The 21995-nt window shown below is 43.1% G+C and overlaps 1 protein-coding gene across 2 annotated transcripts in view; it reads right to left on the bottom strand.

The window, feature by feature from the left end:
• The window catches only part of CHN2 (chimerin 2), a 344324-nt gene that overhangs the window by 159898 nt on the left and 162431 nt on the right, over positions 1-21995 (bottom strand). For both annotated transcript variants that reach the window (XM_056117938.1, XM_056117939.1), the window contains exon 2: positions 15210-15248. In XM_056117938.1, the coding sequence (XP_055973913.1) occupies positions 15210-15248 (39 nt within the window). The remainder of the gene's footprint in view (positions 1-15209; positions 15249-21995) is intronic.

The raw sequence follows: 21995 nt of genomic DNA, 5'->3' as shown, positions 1-21995 counted from the left end.
GAATTTTACCTGTAAGAAAATAGAGATTGAAAACATATGTAGCAGGTGCCATCTTCAGAATTTTGACAAGGAAAGAATTAATTATAATTAACCTATGAAAAGTTTAAACTCATTCATTTAGTCTTTTAGAAAATTAAAAGAGAAAATAAAAATGCCTGATTTATTTTTAGATATAAAATGAAATTTGAATTGAAGGGTAGATGGTCATGTGGAACCTGAGATGAATGATGAATGTATATTGTAATCATGGATCCTATTACCTTTAGCTCCATGTGATTATTCTCTTCCTTCCTTCCTTCCTTCCTTCCTTCCTTCCTTCCTTCCTTCCTTCCCTCCATCTCTCCCTCCTTCCTTTCTCCTTCTCTCCCTTAGGTTTGGGGCCACACCTGGGAGTTCTCAGAGCTCACTCCTGACTCTGCGTCTAGGGATCACTCCTGGAGGCACTTGAGGGACCACATGTGATGCCAGAAATCAAACCAAGATTGGTCAAATGCAAGGCCCTTGTACTATAGCTCTGGTCATACTTCCTTAAGTACAGGCTACCTGCCTTTAGCACAAAGAAGATCAGAGTCAGTCCTATAACAGCTGACATAATGCACGCATATTTTTTAAACTGAGGTTGCCTATACGAAAGATGATGGTTGTACCTACAAGTAGGATGAAGGGTCAGAAAAGACCCTTTAACTTTTTTTTTTAAAAGAGTTAAAGACAACAAAATAATTATGGACACTGTATGACCACCCCAGTATTGCCTGTGTTCTCCTTAAATCATGTAAGAGGCTTCATGAAGTCCTTTCTTCCTTTTGTATCAACCCAACACCAATGCACTGCTTTTCAGCAGGGTATTCTTTCCATAACTATAATGGGAACCATGGGGTTCATCTCCTAGAATCAGAAAGTGGCATTTCTGAGAGGTGTAGTAGAATTCCTTACTGACAACCTGCCACCTCTCCTCTTATTGTCAGTGCCTCTAGAGCAAACAGTGACATGTTGGGGGCATGCTGACAGGGCATCAGGAAGACCATTTTTAATGCTCCCCTCAGCCCTTGTGTAGGTGGCAAAGGAAGTGCACTGAGCATAAGAGAAAAGCATTTTTAGCAAACACATATTTGCAATTCATACCAGTAAATATATGAGCTTTTGCTATAAGTCAGATGATTAGAATTATGCAAAAACGTTGAAGATAAGTGGAAAGGAGTTCTGCAAAGCAGACAGAGAAGTCCAATGCAGGGTTGCTCACATGAGAAGTTCCCAGAGTTGTTGGAAACCACAGATCCACAGATACCATCATCCCTGGGCATGTACACTCTGGAAGTGTGTCCGCAAATAAATTCTCTTTAAAACTCATTGGGAGGGGCTGGAACAATAGTACGGCAGAGAGGACATTTATCCTAAACACAGCAGAACAGATTTTAGTCCCCAACCCTCCATACAGTCCTCCAAACCCGCCAGGAGTGAACCCTGAATACAGAGCCAGGAGTAAGCCTACACATTGCTGGGTGTGGTCTCAAAACCAAACCAAACCAAACCAAACCAAACCAAACCAAACCAAACCATAAAAGAGATTAAAAAATGGGGGGAGACTCTAGAACACATTCAAGAGCTCAGTTACTTTCCTTTACACTTTAAAGGTAGGATCAGAGAGGGAATCATGGACAGGGAAGTGAAAAGAGAGGAGTATTTTAGCTATATTAAAAAGGACTTCAGGTAAGTGTGAATTGAAATAACAAAGCTAGAAGGTCTGATGAGGGGGTGGGTTGCTGGAAAGAATTACAAAGGGGGCTTAATCACAAACTAAACAGAGGAATGGACTTTGAATGACTTTGTATGTCTAAGAGACTGAAGCCTGTTATCTCTGAGGGAAGTGCTAGGAAAGGAATATTTTTGGGCAGTTCCAGTCCTGTGTCAATAGTTAGTGCTGTGACAGGATCATGCAGAAACCCTCAGAGGTTTAGTAAAGAAAATCTTACACTTGACCACTGACCTCAGAAGGGAACTTTTCAGGGGAATTTGAAGAGGCTCTTTAACCCCCTTGAGCCTGGGACACTCCCTCTCCATCCTGATCCCAGGGTGGCACACATCTGTAACTGACTGGTATTTATTGGGGAGCTTGTCTCAGAATCTAAGGCTGATGGGTGCTGTCGTGAGGACCACGCATTGGCCAACAGGCACAGAAGACTGTCATCTGAGCTGGATTTCTCTATAAAGATCATCCGATGATACCCTTGCATGATTGGTAGAGGTGGATAATCATGTGTGCATTCTCTCTCACCGCAAAGTGGCCACTTCTGTCTCTCATGTTCAAGGTGAGTTATAACAAGTCTGAGGTACATTCAATAAAACTGGTGCAGGTAACATAATCTGTGCTACCTCTTGAATTTTCTTTGTAAGATAAAGATAATTCACAAGAAAAACACAATAGCATGATCCTTTCTGGGTGATTCTGTTGGTTGAGAGATGATGTGATGAATTTTGCTTCTTCATCAATGACCCAAATATACTGCAGGCAGGCCACAACCCTGGGTCCTGTCGAGCAAGTGACAGAATACTTATCATGGTAATGACCTAACTGGCAGCAGTTTACTTCCAGAGGGAACACAAAGGGGAAGAGGGAGATTGCCCTGCTCCCCAAGGAACTGAAGCCAACTAGGAGCCCAAAGATCACGGATAATGTTTGTTTTCTGGAATGAGAAAACTCAGCTCACCCTCCTCCAGGACTGAGTGGGTACTCCTTGAAAAAGCACGTAGAAACCCATTGCAGGCCCATCTGCAGCTAACTGGGTCCGAGTAGGAAAAAACAAGTGCTTCCCATGTCAGCCTGGCTCTACCTGCCTCCCTGCTCTGGGAAGGCCTTGCCTCCAAGCAGTGGGGTTTTCTGGTAAAAGTCTGCATAAGTAATAACTGTGGGGGTGAAGAATTGCAAACCCCCCTTTATTGACTTCAAAATCTGAGAAAAGGAAGTGCCTCGTATTCTTCCCAAGAGATTCTGATGTTGGGGTTCTGCCTCTCAGGCTCTGGAGGTTCAAAAATTCTTCTTTAGAAGAGCAGGATGTCAGGAGGCCCCTGGAGAGCTGTCTGTGAAGCATCTATCTGCTGCCTAAGTGGTATTTGCTCTCTTGGAAATATAAAATCTTGCAGCTGGCAACCCAAGGGGGGTTGCCTTTTGAACTTGTCTGTTTAGGGCCTGTGTTCTGACTCAAGGTTCAGATTTTTTCCCTCTTATTTATTTTTTAATATTTAAAAATTTAAAGAACTATGACTTACAAAATTATTGATATTTGAGTTTTCAGGCATATATTTCAACACCACTCCCACCACTAGTGCCAAATTCCCTCCACTAGTGTTCCCATATTTCCCTCCCTATCCCATCCTTCGCCTGTCATCTTGACACAGTGCAAAGTTTCAATGGCTGCAGCTTAGATCTCATGTTTTTAGTTTCGTTGAGTCTCTGATTAGGATATATGGATATACCACCACTTGCCCACATCACCAGTTTAATTGATGCTTGAATGCCTGTTCATCCATTCCTTTCAGTTATCTTCTTCTCCCTTGATTTCTTTCCTTCTTTGTCCTACTCTGAACACTGGGGTCAAGGGTGATCTAGGCATCCCACCTTTACTACAATACATTCACTCATCCAGTGTTCTCTATACCACAGATAAGTGAGAGCATCCTGTTTGTCTTTCAATTACAACCAGGTTTCAGTGAATTCTATGATTTCATTGTTCCTTTGCAGATGCATAGTATTCCACTGTGTATGTATACCATATCTTCATAATCCATTCATCAGATTTTTTATTTTATTTATTTTATTTTAATTTTTTTTGTTTTTTTGCTTTTTGGGTCACACCCAGCAATGCGCTCAGGGTTTACTCCTGGCTCTACACTCAGGAATTACTCCCAGCGGTGTTTGGGAGACCATATGGGATGCTGAGAATCGAACCCGGGTCGGCCTTGTGCAAGGCAAGCGTGCTATCACTCCAGTGCCTCATCAGATATTGTAAATGAGAAATTGAAAATAACTTCTATAAAATTAAATCAAAACTTTCTTGATGACCTCATTGATGTTTGGAATATAGTCTTGAGTGTTTAAAAATATTTATTATAGTTCTACATCACTCATCATCAGGGAGATGCAAATCAAAACAACAATGAGATACCATCTCATACCACAGACTGACACATATCCAAATGAATAAGAACAACCAGTGCTGGCATGGATGTGAGGAGAAAGGCAGCCTCATTCACTGCTGGTGGGAATGCCAACTGGTCCAGATCTTTTGGAAAAAAATATTGACATTCCTTAAAAAACTAGAAATTGAGGTCCCATTTGACCCAGTAATTCTTCTGGGAATATGCCCCAGGGGTCCAAAAACACCACCTGTATTCCTGTGTTCATTGCAGCACTGTTCACAATAGCCAGAATCTAAAAACAACCCAAGTGCCCAAGAACCAATGACTGGATAATGAAACTATGATACATCTACACAATGGACAACTACATAGCTATTAGAAAAAAATGAGGTCATGAAATTTGCCTATAAATGGATAGACTTGGAGAGTATCATAGTGAATGAAATGAGTCAGAAGGAGAAGGACAGATATAGAATGACTTCACTTTTTGTGGAATGTAGAAAAATAAAGAATGAAAATAAAACCAAGGCCAGGGAAAATGGGCCAGGAGAACTTGCCAATGGTTGGAAATATGTGTGTGTGTGTGTGGGGGGGGGTAGTAAAGATAGAGGAGGCCCATTATGACAACATTAGTTGGAAATGATCACTCTGGATAAGAACTGAGAGTTGAAAGTAGGTAAAAGGATATACATGATAGCCTTTTAGAATCTGCATTGCAAACCATAATGCCTAAAATGAGAGAGAGAGAGAGAGAGAGAGAGAGAGAGAGAGAGAGAGAGAGAGAGAGAAAGAAAAGAGAAGTGCCTGTCATAGAGGCAGGCTGGGGTGGGAGGGGTTATTGGGGGTGGGTGGGAGGAAAACTGGGGTCATTGATGTTGGGAAATTACACTGGTGGAGGTATGGGTGTTGGAGCATTGTATGACTGATATCCAATCATGAACAGCTTTGTAATGCTCTATATCATGGTCCATGGTCCTCCCGTTGTTCATTGATTTGCTTGAGCGGGCCCAGTAACATCTCCATTGGAGACTTTGTTGTTACTGTGTTTGGCATATTGAATGCGTCACGGGTAGCTTGCCAGGCTCTGCCGTGCGGTCTACGGCCATACCACCCTGAACGCGCCCGATCTCGTCTGATATCATGGTAATTCAATAAAAATAAAATTTTGGGTTATAATATTTTTTAAATTTTTATTAGTGAGACACCATGAGGTACAGTTGTAGACTTACAAATTTTTGTGCTTGGGTTTCAATTATACAATGATCAAATACCCATCCCTCCACCAGTGCCCATTTCCCACCACCACGGATCCCAGTATCCCTCCCACCCCCCATGCCCCACATCCCACCCTGCCTCTGTGGCAGGGTATTCCCTTTTGTTCTCTCTCTCTTATTGGGTGTTGTGCTCTGCAAAAGAGGCAATAGGTGACAATCATGTTTGGTCTATAGTCTACTTTCAGCATACTTCTCCCATCCTAGACTAACACCCAAGAATGGCCAAGATTAGTACCAGGAATTTTGCTCCATGGCTTGGAGGCCAGCCACACATGCTAGGGGAAAAGGGAGCTCAGATAGAGAAGGGTTATAATATGTTTGAAATTTGGGGGAGCTCCCACATTGTGCACAGTGACCTCTTCCTAGTGATTCTTGACCAATGGGGCCGGAGGATGTGGTGCTGCTCAGCCCTGAGGTCTCAGAGGTGACCTGGGAGACCCTTGCAGTGCTCAGGGACATATAGGACGTCATCAAGCCATGGTCAAGGGCCCAGGTAGTACCAGGTGATGAGGCTGTGACTGGCCAAATATAAGGCAAGTACCTTTACCCTGATAGTAAGTCTTTGACTCCAGTCGAGTTTTAAGTGCTAGCTTGAAGACATGATATTTGGGGACCAAATTATTATTATTATTATTGTTTCTTTGTTTTAGTTTGTGGGCCACATGCAGTGGTGCTTGGGGCTTACTACTGGCTCTTTGCTCAATGATCACTCCTGGTGAAGCTCAGAGGATCATGTAGGGTGCTAGGAATTGAACCTGTGTCAGAACCACGTGCAAGACTAGTGCCCTGTCCCTTGCACTATTGTTCTAGATTAGGGCCCAATTATTCTTATGCAGGAATCCCTGTGACAGTATTTGGTTCTAAGACAGGGAGGGGACCAGACAACATGGAACTTAGCATCATGTAGACAAAATTGGAGGCAAGAGTCAGTTTTAATCATCACTGTCACAACACAGCTTCCAACACACAGACTTAAAGGAAAAACTTAACATGCACTTACTGAATGATGAGTGAATGAATGAATGAATGAATGAATAATGAATTTTATAAAAATCAGTGCATCATTTTTTTCCACTTTTTGGGTTGCACCTAGTGATGTTCAAGGGTTACTTCTGGATTGGAAATCAAAAATTATTCCTGGTGGTGGTCAGGGGACCCTCTGGAATCCTGAGGATCGAACCTGGGTCAGCTGTGTACAGGGCAAATGCCCTACCTGCTGTACATTGCACTGAACCCATGATTCATCATTTTTAATGTTCCTACATTAAGTTAAATTTACAAGTTAGATATTTGTGTTTGCCTTCCCAATACCCATCTTCCTCCTTCCAAACTACTCCATAAAGCCCAGTCATGTCAATTGTTGCAAGGCACTAACCCTTGTACCATCCCTAAAGTTCCCCTGGAAATTTAACCTCTTCTATAGTTTTCCAGAATCCCAGGAGGTAGAGAAAAAATTTGTCACTAAAATTTATTTTTATTCTTGGTTTAATAGATTTACATGTGTGTCCCTTACTAAAATGGAAATTGGAGGAAACACTGAGAGACATTTTATTCATTTTTGAGTCCTAATACATATCCTCAGGTATTCAGAAGTGCTCGCTGTATTTGCTGAAAGTTCAAATGAGTTAAAATGAGTGACGATAACCTTGAAAATAGAATGGGAGAGCATGAATTTGGGGATATTGTTTGGCAAATTTGTAATTGGTCCATCACCCAAACTCAAAATATCTACTTAATCACTTAATCACTTAACTTCCCGTTAGTCGTCGATTTGCTCGAGCGGGCGCCAGTAGCGTCTCCATTTGTCCCTGTCGTGTGCTAGTGTAGCCCAATGGCATCTGTTCGCTCCGGGAACATGAAGGGCCTCAAACCGATCGTTCATGATCTTGACGAAGAAGTCTGACCATCTGGTAGGTGGGCGGCCACGCGGTCTTTTGACATCCCGTGGAATCCAATCAGTAACAGCTCTAGTCCAACGGTCGTCTTTAAATCTCATTACGTGACCAGCCCATCTGATTTTCGACACCTTGGCAAATGAGACAGCGTCCCTGATCCTTGATCGTCGACGGATGTCAGAACTCCGGATTCGTTCTCTCATTTGAGTGAAACGTGATATTCCAAGCATAGCTCTTTCTATTCTTCTTTGGGAGACCTGAATAACGTTCTCATCTTGTTTGCGTAGGGCCCAGGTCTCTGAGGCATATGTTAATGCAGGAAGAACAGTGGAATCAAAGAGATGTGCCCGGAGCCAGAGGTTCTTCGTCCTCTTAGCTATTTCTTCGACGTTCTTGAAGGCGTTCCAAGCCGCTCTCTTCCTCCTGCGCAGCTCGGGTGCCAAGTCATTTGTCATGTTGACCTCTCGACCTAGGTACACATAGCTGTTGCATTCGGAGATGGTCGTTCCATTGAGAGCGAATGGGGCGTCAGGAACAAGGCTGTTTCTCATAAACATTGTCTTCGTAAGATTCAGCTGTAGTCCTACCTTTCCACACTCACGGTCAAAGTCGGCCAGCATTTGTGCCGCTTGGCTGATGTTTGGTGTTATTAAAACAATGTCATCAGCAAAGCGGAGGTGGTGTAATTGCCGACCATCTATCTTCACTCCCATTCCTTCCCATTCCAGTCGTCGCATGATGTTCTCGAGGGTGGCACTGAAGAGTTTCGGTGAAATGGTATCACCCTGCCGCACCCCTCTCTTGACATCAACGATCACTTCTTTGTAGAATGGTGAGATCCTGGTAGTGAATCCACAATAGAGCTCACGGAGGATCCTGATGTATTGGGCTTGAATGCCCTGATTGGCTAGGGCTTCAATGACCGCTTCCGTCTCAACAGAATCAAAGGCCTTCTTTAAATCAATGAACGTTAAGCAGAGCGGCATCTTGAACTCCCGAGAAACCTCAATGAGCTTGGTTATCGTGTGGATATGGTCGATGGTGCTGAATCCTTTGCGGAACCCTGCTTGCTCGCATGGTTGTCCTTCATCTAATGTTCTGCCAATCCTATTCAGGATGACTCGAGTGAACAACTTGTAGATGACAGACAATAGGCAGATCGGGCGATAGTTGCCAATGTCATGGATGTCTCCCTTCTTGAACAGTAGTACGGTCCTGCTGGTTTTCCATTGGGACGGAACCTTGCATTCAGACAGGTAGCGAGTGAAGAGCCGAGCCAGTGTATTGATGAGTACTGATGGCAGGTTCTTCAGGTGTTCAGGTCTGACCTTGTCTGGGCCGGGTGCTGTTTGTTTCTTTACCAACGAAATGGCGTGTCGGATTTCGGAGGGGAGAACGTTGGGAACAACACACCCATCCTGTGGAATTTGGTATGTTGGCAAGTGGACATGGCTATCGAAGAGATTTGAGTAGAAGTCATGGATAATCTTCTCCATTGCCGTTCTGGAGGATGTGATGGATCCATCAGGACGTCGGAGGGCAGTCATCTTGCTCTTATAGTTGGCGAAGGACAGGCGGGCCTTACGAATACTTTTCCCGGCTTCTGCCGCATCTACCAGTACTTCTGCTCTTCTCTCTTTGAGGTCTTCCTTGATCGCATCTCTGCACTGCTTTGCAAGCTCGGACGTTAGCTTGCGGTTGCCTGAGGCATGCGCCAAACCACGCTGGCGAATTAACTCAAGAGTTTTCGAAGATAGGCGACTTTTTGTGGCTATCTCTCTCTTGGCGTTCCTCGCACATTCATGGAGGTGCTGAACCAGTCGATCATATTCCTTGTCAATGTTGTCAACAATGGCATCTTCCCATGTTGCCGCAATAGTACCAAAGAGTTCCCAGTTGGTGGTCATTCTGGGAGTTCTCTTTTTGAACTTTGCAGCCCTTTCTCCCCGCTCTGTGAAGTAGAATTTTGCACGAAGGAGACGGTGGTCCGATCCCGTTCGAAATTTTGGGACAACAGCGACATCAGTCAGGCAAAACCGTCGATTGAATATGATGTGGTCTATTTCGTTGTGGAATCGTCCACCGGGAGACTCCCATGTCCATCGTTTAGATTCTGTCTTCTGGAACTGTGAGTTACCATGGATGGTCTTGGTCGACATGATGAACTCTGACAGTCTCTCACCCTGTTCATTCCATTCTAGGCCATGGGTCCCGATGTGAAGTTCTTCAGCTGATCTTCTCGGTCCTATCTTGGCATTAAAATCACCCACAATGATCTTGTAGAAGGTGTGTTCTTCTTTATAGAACTTCTCTAGCTCCATGTAGAACTTCTCGATTTCTCTTTCATCATAATGAGATGTTGGTGCGTAGACAACGAAGATAGAAACTGCAGGCAGTGAGCCACATCTATTCAAATGTAAACGTCCGATTCAGGTTGTTAGGCATTCGAATGAATCAATGCTCTTGGCCAAGTTTGTGTTGACAAGGACACCGACGCCTCCAACACCTCTTTTATCGCATGTTCCGAGGAACAATTCTTCTCCAGTGTCGAAAACGGCATGGTGAGATTTGTGCCTTCTTGTCTCGGTCAGACCAATGATGTCGTACTTGATCATTCGCGCTTGTACCATCAGGTCCTTGATGGATGCATCTGATGCTAGCGTAGGTGCATTGAAAATACAGACGATCATTTTTGTCTTCCTTCGTTGTGGCAGCCTAGGTCGGCCTTGAGATTTTGTCGGCCTCTCCTTTCTCATCCTTCTCAATGCTGCCATGTCGGTGAAGCCTTCAGGGTCAGGTGAATGAGACCAGTTGTAGTTACTGGACACTACTTCCACTACCCAGCCGTTGCCACACTCCAGGACGCTTTCCGGACCCACGCGGCAGCTCCGGCCGAGACCCACGCACAACTGAAGACCCACAGAACAAGATAAGCGGAACTCTCTGAGACCTTGGACTCCAGGCTCGGCGGACCCAGGGACAGAGCTTCTCTGCTTGCTCCCACCACCACAGGTGACAAAGGGATTCTAATCAGGAGCCCCACCCTACCCTGCCCTGTCTGCTTCCATCAACCACCCAGGGATCGAATTGTGCACAGGAGACCCACCCTACCCAGATAAATACCCCACTGGCAGACTTCCACTCTCGACACTATTTCCACTACCCAGCCGTTGCCACACTCCAGGACGCTTTCCGGACCCGCGCGGCAGCTCCGGCCGAGACCCACGCACAACTGAAGACCCACAGAACGAGATAAGCGGAACTCTCTGAGACCTTGGACTCCAGGCTCGGCGGACCCAGGGACAGAGCTTCTCTGCTTGCTCCCACCACCACAGGTGACAAAGGGATTCTAATCAGGAGCCCCACCCTACCCTGCCTTGTCTGCTTCCATCAACCACCCAGGGATCGAATTGTGCACAGGAGACCCACCCTACCCAGATAAATACCCCACTGGCAGACTTCCACTCTCGACACTACTTCCACTACCCAGCCGTTGCCACACTCCAGGACGCTTTCGTACCCGCGCGGCCGCAAGTGGCCGCGCGACACATCATAACACACTAAATACCCATCTTCTGGAATTGTCGTACCATATTTGATAGGGTTCAAATATGGTAACACCTACAAGGGTGATTAGAGGTCACCCCAAAAGCCTCTATCCCTCTCGGAAAGACTGGCAAGCTACCGAGAGTATTCCGCCCGCACGGAAGAGCCTGGCAAGCTATCCGCTGTGTATTCGATATGCCAAAACCAGTAACTACAACTGGTCTCTCTCAAAATATCTACAGATCCAAGAAAAGTGAAAGCATGTTCTTCAGTGGCTCCGTTGTAGGCCTTCCTTAGGCTAATGAATAGCACTGTCCTCCCGTTGTTCATCAATTTGCTCAAGCGGGCCCAGTAACGTCTCCATTGTGAGACTTTGTTGTTACTGTGTTTGTCATATTGAATACATCATGTGTAGCTTGCCAGGCTTTGCCTTGCGGGCAAGATACTCTCAGTAGCTTGCCAGGCTCTCTGAGAGGGGCGGAGGAATCGAACTCGGGTTGGCCAGGTCGGCAGCATGCAAGGCAAACGCCCTACCACTGTAGCACAGTGGGTAGTGGCTAATAAAATTATAATGTTAAAGATGGTACTGCTTACAACATGCCTCCTCAGTTTAGGAATTGTGCATCACTAGAAGTCCCTGAAATAGAGTCTGCATGCATGTAATAAAAAAAGATTTTCATGTACTTCACTGTCACTGTCACTGTCATCTCATTGTTCATCGATTTGCTTGAGCGGGCCCAGTAACGTCTCCATTGTGAAAATTGTTACTGTGTTTGGCATATCAAATACATCACGGGTAGCTTGACAGGCTTTGCCGTATGAGCGAGATACTCTCGGTAGCTTGCCAGGCTCTCCAAGAGGGGCGGAGGAATCGAACTCAGGTTGGCCATGTTGGCCACTTGCTAGCAAGCTTGCTAGCAAGGCAAACACCCTACCCACTGTGCTATAGATAAATAAATAAATAAATAAATAAGCAATGGTTGCTTCCATGGTGCCACAGAAACCCACCATGGATAGAGGGGGTGGCCACAGAGAGAGGGGGGCTGCAGGTGGGGCTCACCTGTAAATGTTTTGTTGCAAGACTTCACCCCTGTGCACAGTGTCTGGACCACCTGTCTGTGCCTCAGCACCCCTGGTACTTCATTAGACTTATATTCAATGGTTTAAATCATCTCTTGTGTACCTACAGTTTGATGATTCCAGGGCACAGGATTTGCATGCAGGAGACATTGGGCTTAATCGCTGGCATGCATACACACACACAATATTAATTATATAGTTTTATGATTCTAGAATGAATGAAAAGAATACAAATAAATATAACATGGTTAGATCCAAAATTCAAACTTAAAGTCAACAGACTGGGGTGAGACTGATACTGCACACAGGTAGTTAGCAAAGGCTTTTATCGCTTCCTTAGGACACAAAAGTGCTTCTCAGAGATATATTGGGTGGTCCAAGGTCTCTAGCAAAGGGGGAAATGAATTCAATCTAATGCCATCTTTTCGCTTCAGTAAAGCTCTCTGCAGTGGCAGTCACTCAACAAATATTTATTGGGTAGTTAATGTATGCAAGGTCGTGCACAAGCCACTGTAAGGCACAGAGCACCGGGTACCTCTAACTATAGAGATTTTGTTGATTTACTGTCAGAGCACTTCACACTCCATTAGGAAACAAACAAACAAAAACATCCAATTACTAAGTCATTAGCACTGCCTTTTAAAATAGAAGATCAGAATGCAGAACTTTAGATTGGAAGGGCCCTCTGAGGACCTGAGACCCCTTTATTTCACAGATGAACGAACAGACTCATGTAATAAAAAATGAGAGGCCTCTTTTATGCTGACTTGGAAAGATAAAAGCAAAATGTTTGAGAAGTGAAAAGGCAAGATAAAGGACACCATAATAACATTTTTACAAAAGGAAGCAGCAACAACAAAAACATTAGCACATGCATTTTATTTTATTTGGTAGGGTGGGCTGGAGCGATAGCACAGCAGGTAGGGTGTTTTTCTTGCACGCGGCCCACACGACCAAGCTGAGTTCGATTCCTCCGCCCCACTTGGAGAGCCCGGCAAGCTACTGAGAGTATCTCGCTTGCCTGGCAAGCTACCCATGACATATTCAATATGCCAAACACAGTAACAACAAGTGTCGCAATGGAGACAATACTGGGCCCGCTCGAGCAAATCGATGAACAATGGGAGGACAGTGACAGTGACAGGGTGGGGGGTTGGCCATACTCCACTGTGCTCAGAGCCTTGGGCCATACTTTTGGCTCTCTGCTCAGGGATCATTCTTGGCAGAGCGTAGAGGTCGTATGTGGTGCAGGGCATAGAACCTGGGCCTGTTGTATAAGGTAAGAACCTTTCCTGCTGGACTATCTGGCCCCAGGCATGTGCATTTGAAACTCTTGGAAGGTTATGCCTTCCCAAGCTGACAGGACTTAGTTACTAAAACATGGGAAAGAGCAATGGAAAACAAGGGAAAAGAGGAAGCTGGTCTGTGGATTCCGGGAAATTCTTATTCCCACTTTTAACTGTTTCTCTAATATTAGCTTTCATGAAGCTTTGCATTGTTTTTGTAACATATGCTTCCATACCTAGGTAGATGAATACATGTCTGTGTGTGATGAATAGATAATATATTGTCCTTAGGCATAAAAAATTATTTTCTTTGGTTCAAGGGCCACACTTGGTGGTGCTTGAGGCTTATTCCTGACTGCACACAGGGATTGTGCTTGGTAGGGATTCAGGGACCCTTTGTGGTGCTGGGGAACTGGGGATTGAACCCTGAGTGGGTCACATACAAGACAAATTCCCTCCCTGCTGTACAATTGCTTCAGCCTTTTAGGTGTAAAATTTTAAACGGAAAGAAAAACCTCTTGAAGACTTGCAGCTGTGGCTCAGGCTTGAGGCTGGGTCCAATAATGACAGCCACTACACTCGCTGCTTTTTGTGAAAACTTCCTCAAAATATCTCAACTCACTGACCTCCCAGAGTGGTGGTTTCCTTGTATGTGAAATGGGAGATTAACAAAAACCATGTCTTAGGGCAATGGTGAGAACAGGAGAGTTTCGCTCAGTACAAGTGTACTGATGCCATGACAGGCAGCAGAAATCAGCTAGACTTCAGGTTCAGTTATCTGAACTAAAACAATCTTGGTTTCTCACCAATAAAATGACGTGTAACTAGTCAACCTGAACCCACCTGGAAAAGTTCCTGGGCTCAGCAAGTGGGCTCAATTAATTCTCATGATGCCCTAAAAATTGCCTAAATACCATAAATAGAATGAGTAGCATTTGTAACCATAAACTGCCAGTGGAAACTATTGTTTAACTATTGCCTGACTACGGTTCCCTAGACACTTGCCAACATACCTTTGTTTGGTAGTTGAGTAAGATTTGTTTCTGAAACAATAAGGCATGTACTGCTTATGTAATCAAACCCTATATGAACTGCTTGCTGCCTGAAGTCGGGGTTGCTATCAAGAGACCACTCTGTGGGTGAGATAGTTGACCCCAGTATACTGGAATAAAACTACTGCTTTTGCATTATCAAATTCATGTTTCTGTCCATCTCGCCACTTGGGAACCCAGAATCCTGGGCTTAATACACTTGAGGTGGCTGGCATGGCATGGGTCTCAGTGGGCATGAGAAGCCACGGGCACATCAATGAAGGCAGAAATAATTATTTTTTATCGTTTCTTTCTAGAAGGCATATGAGTGAAGAAGAACGGATGCTCTGCTTCTTAGTGCTCTCAACTTCCCCTTTCACTCTCCCCCACCACATTCTATCCCTCTCTTACTACAGATTGACTTAGAGGATTCGAGGAAAAGAGAAAACAAATCAGAAGTAATGACAGGTGCCTGCCTTCATGAGGGAGCTGAATGGATGACTGATGCTCAATACAATCTGTGTTTCTAAGGGAGCACCCTGGGGACCAAACAATATTCTCTGCTATTTGTTGATGGGTTTTTTTTGTGGCAAATGTCATGGGTTTCAAAGTTTTAGGATGATTCACCACTCAGAAGACAGTTGATGAAAGTCAACCCATTGACTCATCAACTTTGTGAAGAAGAAAAGAAGAAGAAAACAAGACCCATGTGGAGAGGGAGTGAGAGAGGGAAAATTCAGCTCCATTTCTGAGGCAGCTGGAGTAGAAGGTGGAGAGCCCGGATGCTCCCAGGCAGGAAGGGACACTCTTGTCAGTGCTTCCTGGCCAACTTCTGAGTGGGATAAGACATCTTGATGTGTCGGGCTGTGACACAGGAGACTGAGTATGTTAAATCAACAGCAAGAATTGTTCAAAGGGCAGGGCTGCAAAAGCATGGAGGGACTTTTCATTTCAGATACTCACAGTAAGATTTCCATATTGGAGGCTGGTATTCCTCAGCATCTAGAATAAAAAAGAAATCAATCTGTCATTGGCCCGTCAAACTGTCAACATGTGTCTCCTCAGGAGGAGCGATATCTGTCAGCAGGACTTACATCCTGGTCCCAGGGGGTGTCTCTGGGCCAGTTAAGGGAAGCAGGGAGGAAATGTGCATCCCAGCCCTGGGGCAGTGGGGTAGTTGGGGGAGGCAGCTCCTCTTTCTTCATCCTGCTCTCCAGGATAGAACCAATTGCTGAACCATTCTCGTGGAGCCCCATAAATCAAAAAAGATTTTTTAAGAGCAATTAACTTGATTGTACCCCCTAGTAATCCTTTCAAATTGTATTTACTTAACTTGGCATAATGAACCTATAATTTAGCGCACAGTTTCCAATCAGACCTTTAGCCCATTTATTAAGAGGGCAAGATGCAAAGTGACAAGTGTGTAATACTAAATCTGGGTACTTGTGCAACTCAACCTACTGAGCTCCTACAAAAGTAGGCCCGACAGCAGGATGCCAATGTTTCCACTGGAATCGCCTTATCTTCTTGAATTTATTCTATTACACCACTTAGGAAACCGCCAGAAAGCCTCTCAGCAACCAGAAACATCCGAATGAAAGTCACAACAAAATACAGAGGACAAAATTGTTACTCATCATTCTGGAACACAGACAATGGGAGTAAACCTGTGCACTGGGTGACTCAACCAACCCAATGATGACAGCTGAATTTATAATTATCATTCTAACAGAGATCCCAGAGTCCTCCTGAGCAAAGCTAAGACTTTGGTAAGACATACTCTTGCTGAAAGAAGTAGAGGGGAAAAAATCCTTCCACCCCCATATCAGAAAATGGGTTGTTTAGGAACTTCAGCAGCATCAGAGGAGCTTTGTTTTTGGCATCCTGTGCTTCCTTGGTGTTAGAATCCTGCTGCTAAGTCCTTGTGCTATGGATACATAATAATTTCCTATGAAGAAGTAGAACTTTTCTAATCTCACAAGATAGTTGGAGAACTTCCACCCTACCTCATCACCACAAAACAAATATTGTATTATAAATAAAAAACTTGGTAAATTTCCCCAAATCTCATCCAAGTACAGTTGTGTAGCTTAAATGGTGTTCTTTCATAGTTAATTTTTTCTCTCTGCATCTCACATTATCACAGACGCAACCAAAAGCAGTTTTAAACAAACTAAGTTCTATTAAGTTTGCATTATTTGGAATTCATCAATGGATAATCAGGCATATACATCACACACACACACACACACACACACACACACATACACTCAAAGATAGTGTTTTACAACTGCTTCTATAGTTATTCAAATTTACCTAGCAGAACAAAAATGAAATTTTGCCAAAGTAAGAAAACAATGTCATTAATAGTGAGTTTTTAACTTAAACATGCAATTAACTATAAGTGTCATAAACCAATTTTAGTGGTTTACCATGAGTGTTTACAAAGGCTATTTAAATAAATCAAGTTGCCAAGTTTTCAATAAAATTCTAGAATCACTCATAAAATGACAATTCACCAGAGGAGTCAGTCTTAATACTAAAATGTTGATGAAACATTCTAAAATATTTTCCAAATATAAATCTCAATACACACAAACACACAAACACACACACACATACACACACACATGCATGCAAGCACACAAGATTATGTGAAGATGTGAAACACTGAAATGGTCTCTTACTCTTTTGGATGAGATTTCTTCTATGAGGCAAGTACAGCCCCTAAACCAAAAATGGTGAATCTGTTCAGTACTTCGAGAGTAACTTTCTGAGGGAAAATCCAAAAATAGAAGTACCTGCTTTTTTGGGTCACAGCCAGTGACACTTAGGATTATTCCTCATCGAACTTGAGGAGCCATATGGTTTACCAGGGATTAAACCTGGGTTGGCCACTGGCAAGGCAAATACGCTACCCACTGTATTATCACTCCAGCCCCAGAAGTCACCTTTAAATGGGTTATTATCCCAATTCAGGTGATTTAAGGTGGATCCCCTAAGGTCATTCCTGGAGTCAGAAATTTAGATTAGATGACCCATCTTTGTTATTTTTGTCCTGTAATCTTTGAAAAATCTAAAATATTGATTTACCTGAAAAACCAGCTCCTCACTTTTAACTTCCATTTAGATTGCCCTGCATGCTACATAAACAAATGGCCCTTCTCAAGGTCTCTCTGTTTGGCAACTATCCCAGAGAAAAGAAAGCTGCTTGAAGACGTTGGAAATGGACTGCTCCTTTACTTAAAATCTCCCAATTTCTTTTTCTCTTCTGTCCTTGGAATTAAATATACATATTTCGCTTACCAACAAGGACCTGGGTTTCTGGTTCTGTCCACTATTCACCAGGATTCTTTCCATTCTGTATCTCTCCCCATCACAGAGGATTGCAGGGATTACAACCCCCTCTGCCCATCACCACCACCCAGCTCCTTTCGCCTATTACTCAACCACACTGGCCTATGCGTATGTGGCATTTCTGGTATTTGCTCTTCTGGACCCTTCATGTAAACTGTTCTCCAAAAAAACCTTTGTATAATTGGTTTCCTCCACAACAGATGACTCAGTTAACATGCCACTTCCCAGGGCCTCCCCTGACAACCTGTGTAAAGTTATTTCACTAAGCCCAGTTTCTCTCCATCCTGGCCTTTACAACCACCTGGAATTATGTACTGATTTATTATGTATTATTGCTGGGCTCTTCTCTCTGTTAGCAATATCCAGAAGCACAGGAGCTCTGCCCCCTTACCTGGCACACCATCACTCCTTAGAAAGTTGCTCTCTAAGCACTGAACATATTGACTATTTTTGGTTTAGGGATTGTGCTCCCTCACCAACAGACCTTTCAGATATGTGGTGAGCCAGTTAAAGAAGTGAACCAGTCCTCAGTGTTGTTTCTCTGACTTCAGTTGTCTCTGATTGAATAACTGGAAGTATATCATCACTTAAATTCTTTCAAGCTCCTTATAATCCCCTTTGTAAAACAGAAGGGAAAAAAAATACCTCAAGAACTAATTTCTTCAGCCTATTGGGAATTAAATGGGCTCATGGAGAGAATGTTCTTGGGGAAGCCCCTGACAAACAGCAAGTTCTTAAAGTTTCACACATGTTGTCATGGTTTTGTGGCCATTCCGGCCTGACCTGGCTCTTTCCAGGTGAGCTCATGCTCTCGTCTCCTCTTCTTTGACCACAGCCAATGACTGTCTCATCTTGCCCCGAGAGCTAGAGTCTATAATTAAGTCCCAGCGCTGTTGTCATGGAAGATTTTTCTTTCCCATAAAAGAATTCAAAGTGAGAGGCCATTTGTCATGCTTCAGTGGAACAACTGTAATTACCTTGGTCTTTGAGACACGTTTCACAAGCCACTAAGTGCACAGTTAGGAAGCTCTGGTTAAGCGACTAGGTACAAGGTACCTTTAATCTGTTGAAACAAATCTTCAGTTGCCTCTACCACCAACGACCTCAGTTTTGCTTTATTTTCATGTATCTTTCAAAGACTGTCTCTTTGCTTGAGGAAACCTGGCATTTTGTTTTCTTTAGAAACTGGAATAGGTTGTCAAGGTTATTTAGTTCACCTTCCTAATCTGGCAAATGTGGAAAATGAAAAATAAATGCTTAAGTGGCTTCTGTAAGGTCATAAAACAAGCAAGAGGCAGAGATGGGCAAGGAGTAAGGCCTGCCTCCAAGACCTCTACCCCTCAGTCATCTTTCCTATCTACATACTGAAATAAGAAAAAATATATTACATATTTGTTCCTTTAATTTTTTATGAAGCTTAGAAGAGAAACTAAAGCACAGAAAAAAAAGAAAATTAGTGCTATGGAAATTATAGTCAAGTTCAATTGTAAATAATGCTTGATCTACACGTAATCCATCTTATAAAGTCCAGAAACGCAAGTCATTGGAAGTTCTTGCATCATAATATACTTCAGGAAAGTCTTTCACTTTGTTAAGCATGTTAGAGAAATTGGCTTAATATGGAAGGAAGGAAGAAGTAGAAAAGAAGCATGTATTCCTAGAAAAATACTATGAAGGAGCAGAGAGATATAATAGGGATAAGGCATTTGCCTCACATTAGGTCATACCCAGTTCAAACCTCGATACCACATATATGGTCCTCCAGGCATTGTCAGGGGTCCCTCCTTAACACAGAGGCAGCACACAGTAGCCCCCGAGTACCATTGGCATCTTCCAAAACCCCAAGAAACAAACAAAACACTATTAAAATTAAAAGTCAGTTATACATTTTTTAAAGGACAATGAATTATAAGGGTCAAAAAACTTAGAAAATCTATTGCTTACAAAAATTGATTAATATCTATCTGTTCCAAATGTTTAAAAATTGCATAAATTCTGTGGCTCAGCAATTCCAATGAATTCAAGGGAATTTGATCCAAGGTGGTAATTAAACACCTGTACCATGACAAATCTACCAAAGATTTCCATTGCTGCTTTGCATGTAAAAGCTCAGAAAGAAGAGAGTGGTTAAATGAATAAACAGTGTCATAACCATGAAATTGATGGTGTGTACTAGATCTTTTGTGGTTAACAGGATGCCCTCTGAAACTAGATTATCTGGCTTTAAACCTAGCTTTGTCACAAGAAGTATGATCTTAGGAAAGTTATTTCACTTCTCTGTGCCTCAGTGTTTTAATCTATAATTGATAGTGAATTTATCATCTAACAAATAACATGTTGTGAGGATGGGATCATTTAAATAAAATCATTAGTATGGTTCCTGGCATGCAATAAATTCTAGGTTTGCGCTTATTATTTTCTAACTTCAATGATAAAGAAAGATATCTAAGTGATATTAATACTGTAGTACTGAGCAACCATAAATAATGTAATGAATGTAATCTCATTTTTAAGTAAAAATATATATTTATTTATGTAAAGGTAAAGGCCCTCCCGTTGATCGTCGATTTGCTCGAGCGGGCCCAGTAACGTCTCCATTGGAGACTTTGTTGTTACTGTGTCTGGCATATCGAATAAGATTTAGACCAGATAAAAATTTAGGCAAAAGACAACTCTGATGAAGTAATCCATGAAAAAACCGATTATATAAAAACCAGAGAAGAGAAAAAAAACATGGAGGTGCACGTTAAGACTTGGGAGAGATTTTGAGAAACCCTGCTATGCTCGAGTAGCAACACCCCAAAGGCAGACTGCAACTGAACTTTGGAGGAGAGGGATAATCTGGGTTCAGCACATAGAAAGTTCTTCAATATCTCAGGTCCATGGAGAGGGCAACGGGAGCAATGGACAGCAATAGAATAAAAATGTAGGGATTTTAGATTGAGAGAATAATAAAAATAATTTACTATCTCTGATAGGCTTACTAAACATAAAGTCCACACTATTTCAAAACAGAAAAAATAAGGGGCCAGAGAGATAACACAGGTGGTAAGGCCTTGCATGTAACTACCCAGCTTTGATGCTGGAAACCACATGGTCACCTGGGCACCACGAGGAGTGACCCACCTCTTCTCTGAGCACAGAGCCAGGAGTAAACTTTGAGCACCTCCAGCTGTGGCCCATCTCAGAAAAGAACGATTAATAGAATTAGATGAATTTGTCTGGATTTTATCCTAAATAAAAATGAACAAAAATGGCTTCACGTATACTGGTCTTTAGTTTGCACTTGGGCTTATTGCTATATCACAAGTTTCTTTGCAAGTTTGTACAGGTAGGTCAGAGTTATTAGTTTTGTAAATCTGGTTTGGTCTTCCATGATATCAGTACACCAAAGAGCATTTAAGGAACTGTTGTAATGATTTTCCTTCATTTAAGATATGTTCAATGTTTTGCTACCATTAACTAAGCTACAATGACGGGTTCCATGCATAGTATTTGTTCTAGTACTGTTGTATAGAACATAGGATCTGTTGGGTGGTGAGTTTGTGAATCATTTTCCTTTATTTATATTGTTATTCGTTTATTTATTTTCATTTTGGGGTCATAATTGGGGCTATTCAGAGTTTATTCCTGGCTCTGTACTCAAGGATCACTCCTGGTAGGGCTCCCAGGAACCATATAGAGTACTGGGGCCTGGCTGCATGTAAAGCAAGCACCTTCATCCCTTTACTCTCTCTCTCTCTCTGGCCCTTGCCTTCTTTCTATGAGTAAAGTTTCTCTCAAAAAATAAATTTAAAACTTAGAATGGTTTTAAAAGTGACCTACCCAAAGCGCCGTGTAATCCCATCAGCGGCCAAGACTCAGAGACTATAAAATCCAGATCCCGGAACCGCGCGGCTGCATTTGCGGCCGCGCAACATCTTATCAGAACTTTTTTTTATGACATCTTATTGTCTCATTCCTACTTTGGACAAACTTGCAGGCTATCGAATGTAGCCTGCCCACAGGGCAGAATCTGGCAAACTCCCCGTGGCGTACCAAATATGCCAAATACCAGTAACAATGATGGGTCTCAATCTCCTAAATAGCCTTGAATATAATCTCAGGGCTAGGATGAAAGAGACGTTACTGGGGCCTGCTCGAGACAATCGACGAATAACAGGATGATGAAATGAAAAATGAAAAACCCAAAGCTGTACTTGCTGCAACTCTCAACAAAAAGAACACAGGTTCCCCACCGGTGTTGACACACTGTAATTTCCTATGCCTTCAAGCCACAATTAGAAAATGCACAGATGAGGCCAGGTCTGCATTTGTAGGGAAACAAATGGAAACTCAGAAGGCCCCAAGGAAGGAACCTGGGGAGACAGCTGGCAGCGGAGTGCGGTGAAC

Source organism: Sorex fumeus, unplaced genomic scaffold (assembly GCF_029834395.1).
Source record: "Sorex fumeus unplaced genomic scaffold, SorFum_2.1 ptg000037l, whole genome shotgun sequence".
NCBI lineage: Eukaryota > Metazoa > Chordata > Mammalia > Eulipotyphla > Soricidae > Sorex > Sorex fumeus.
Note: the sequence above shows the minus strand (reverse complement) of the source record. Positions and strands in the feature narration are given on the sequence as shown.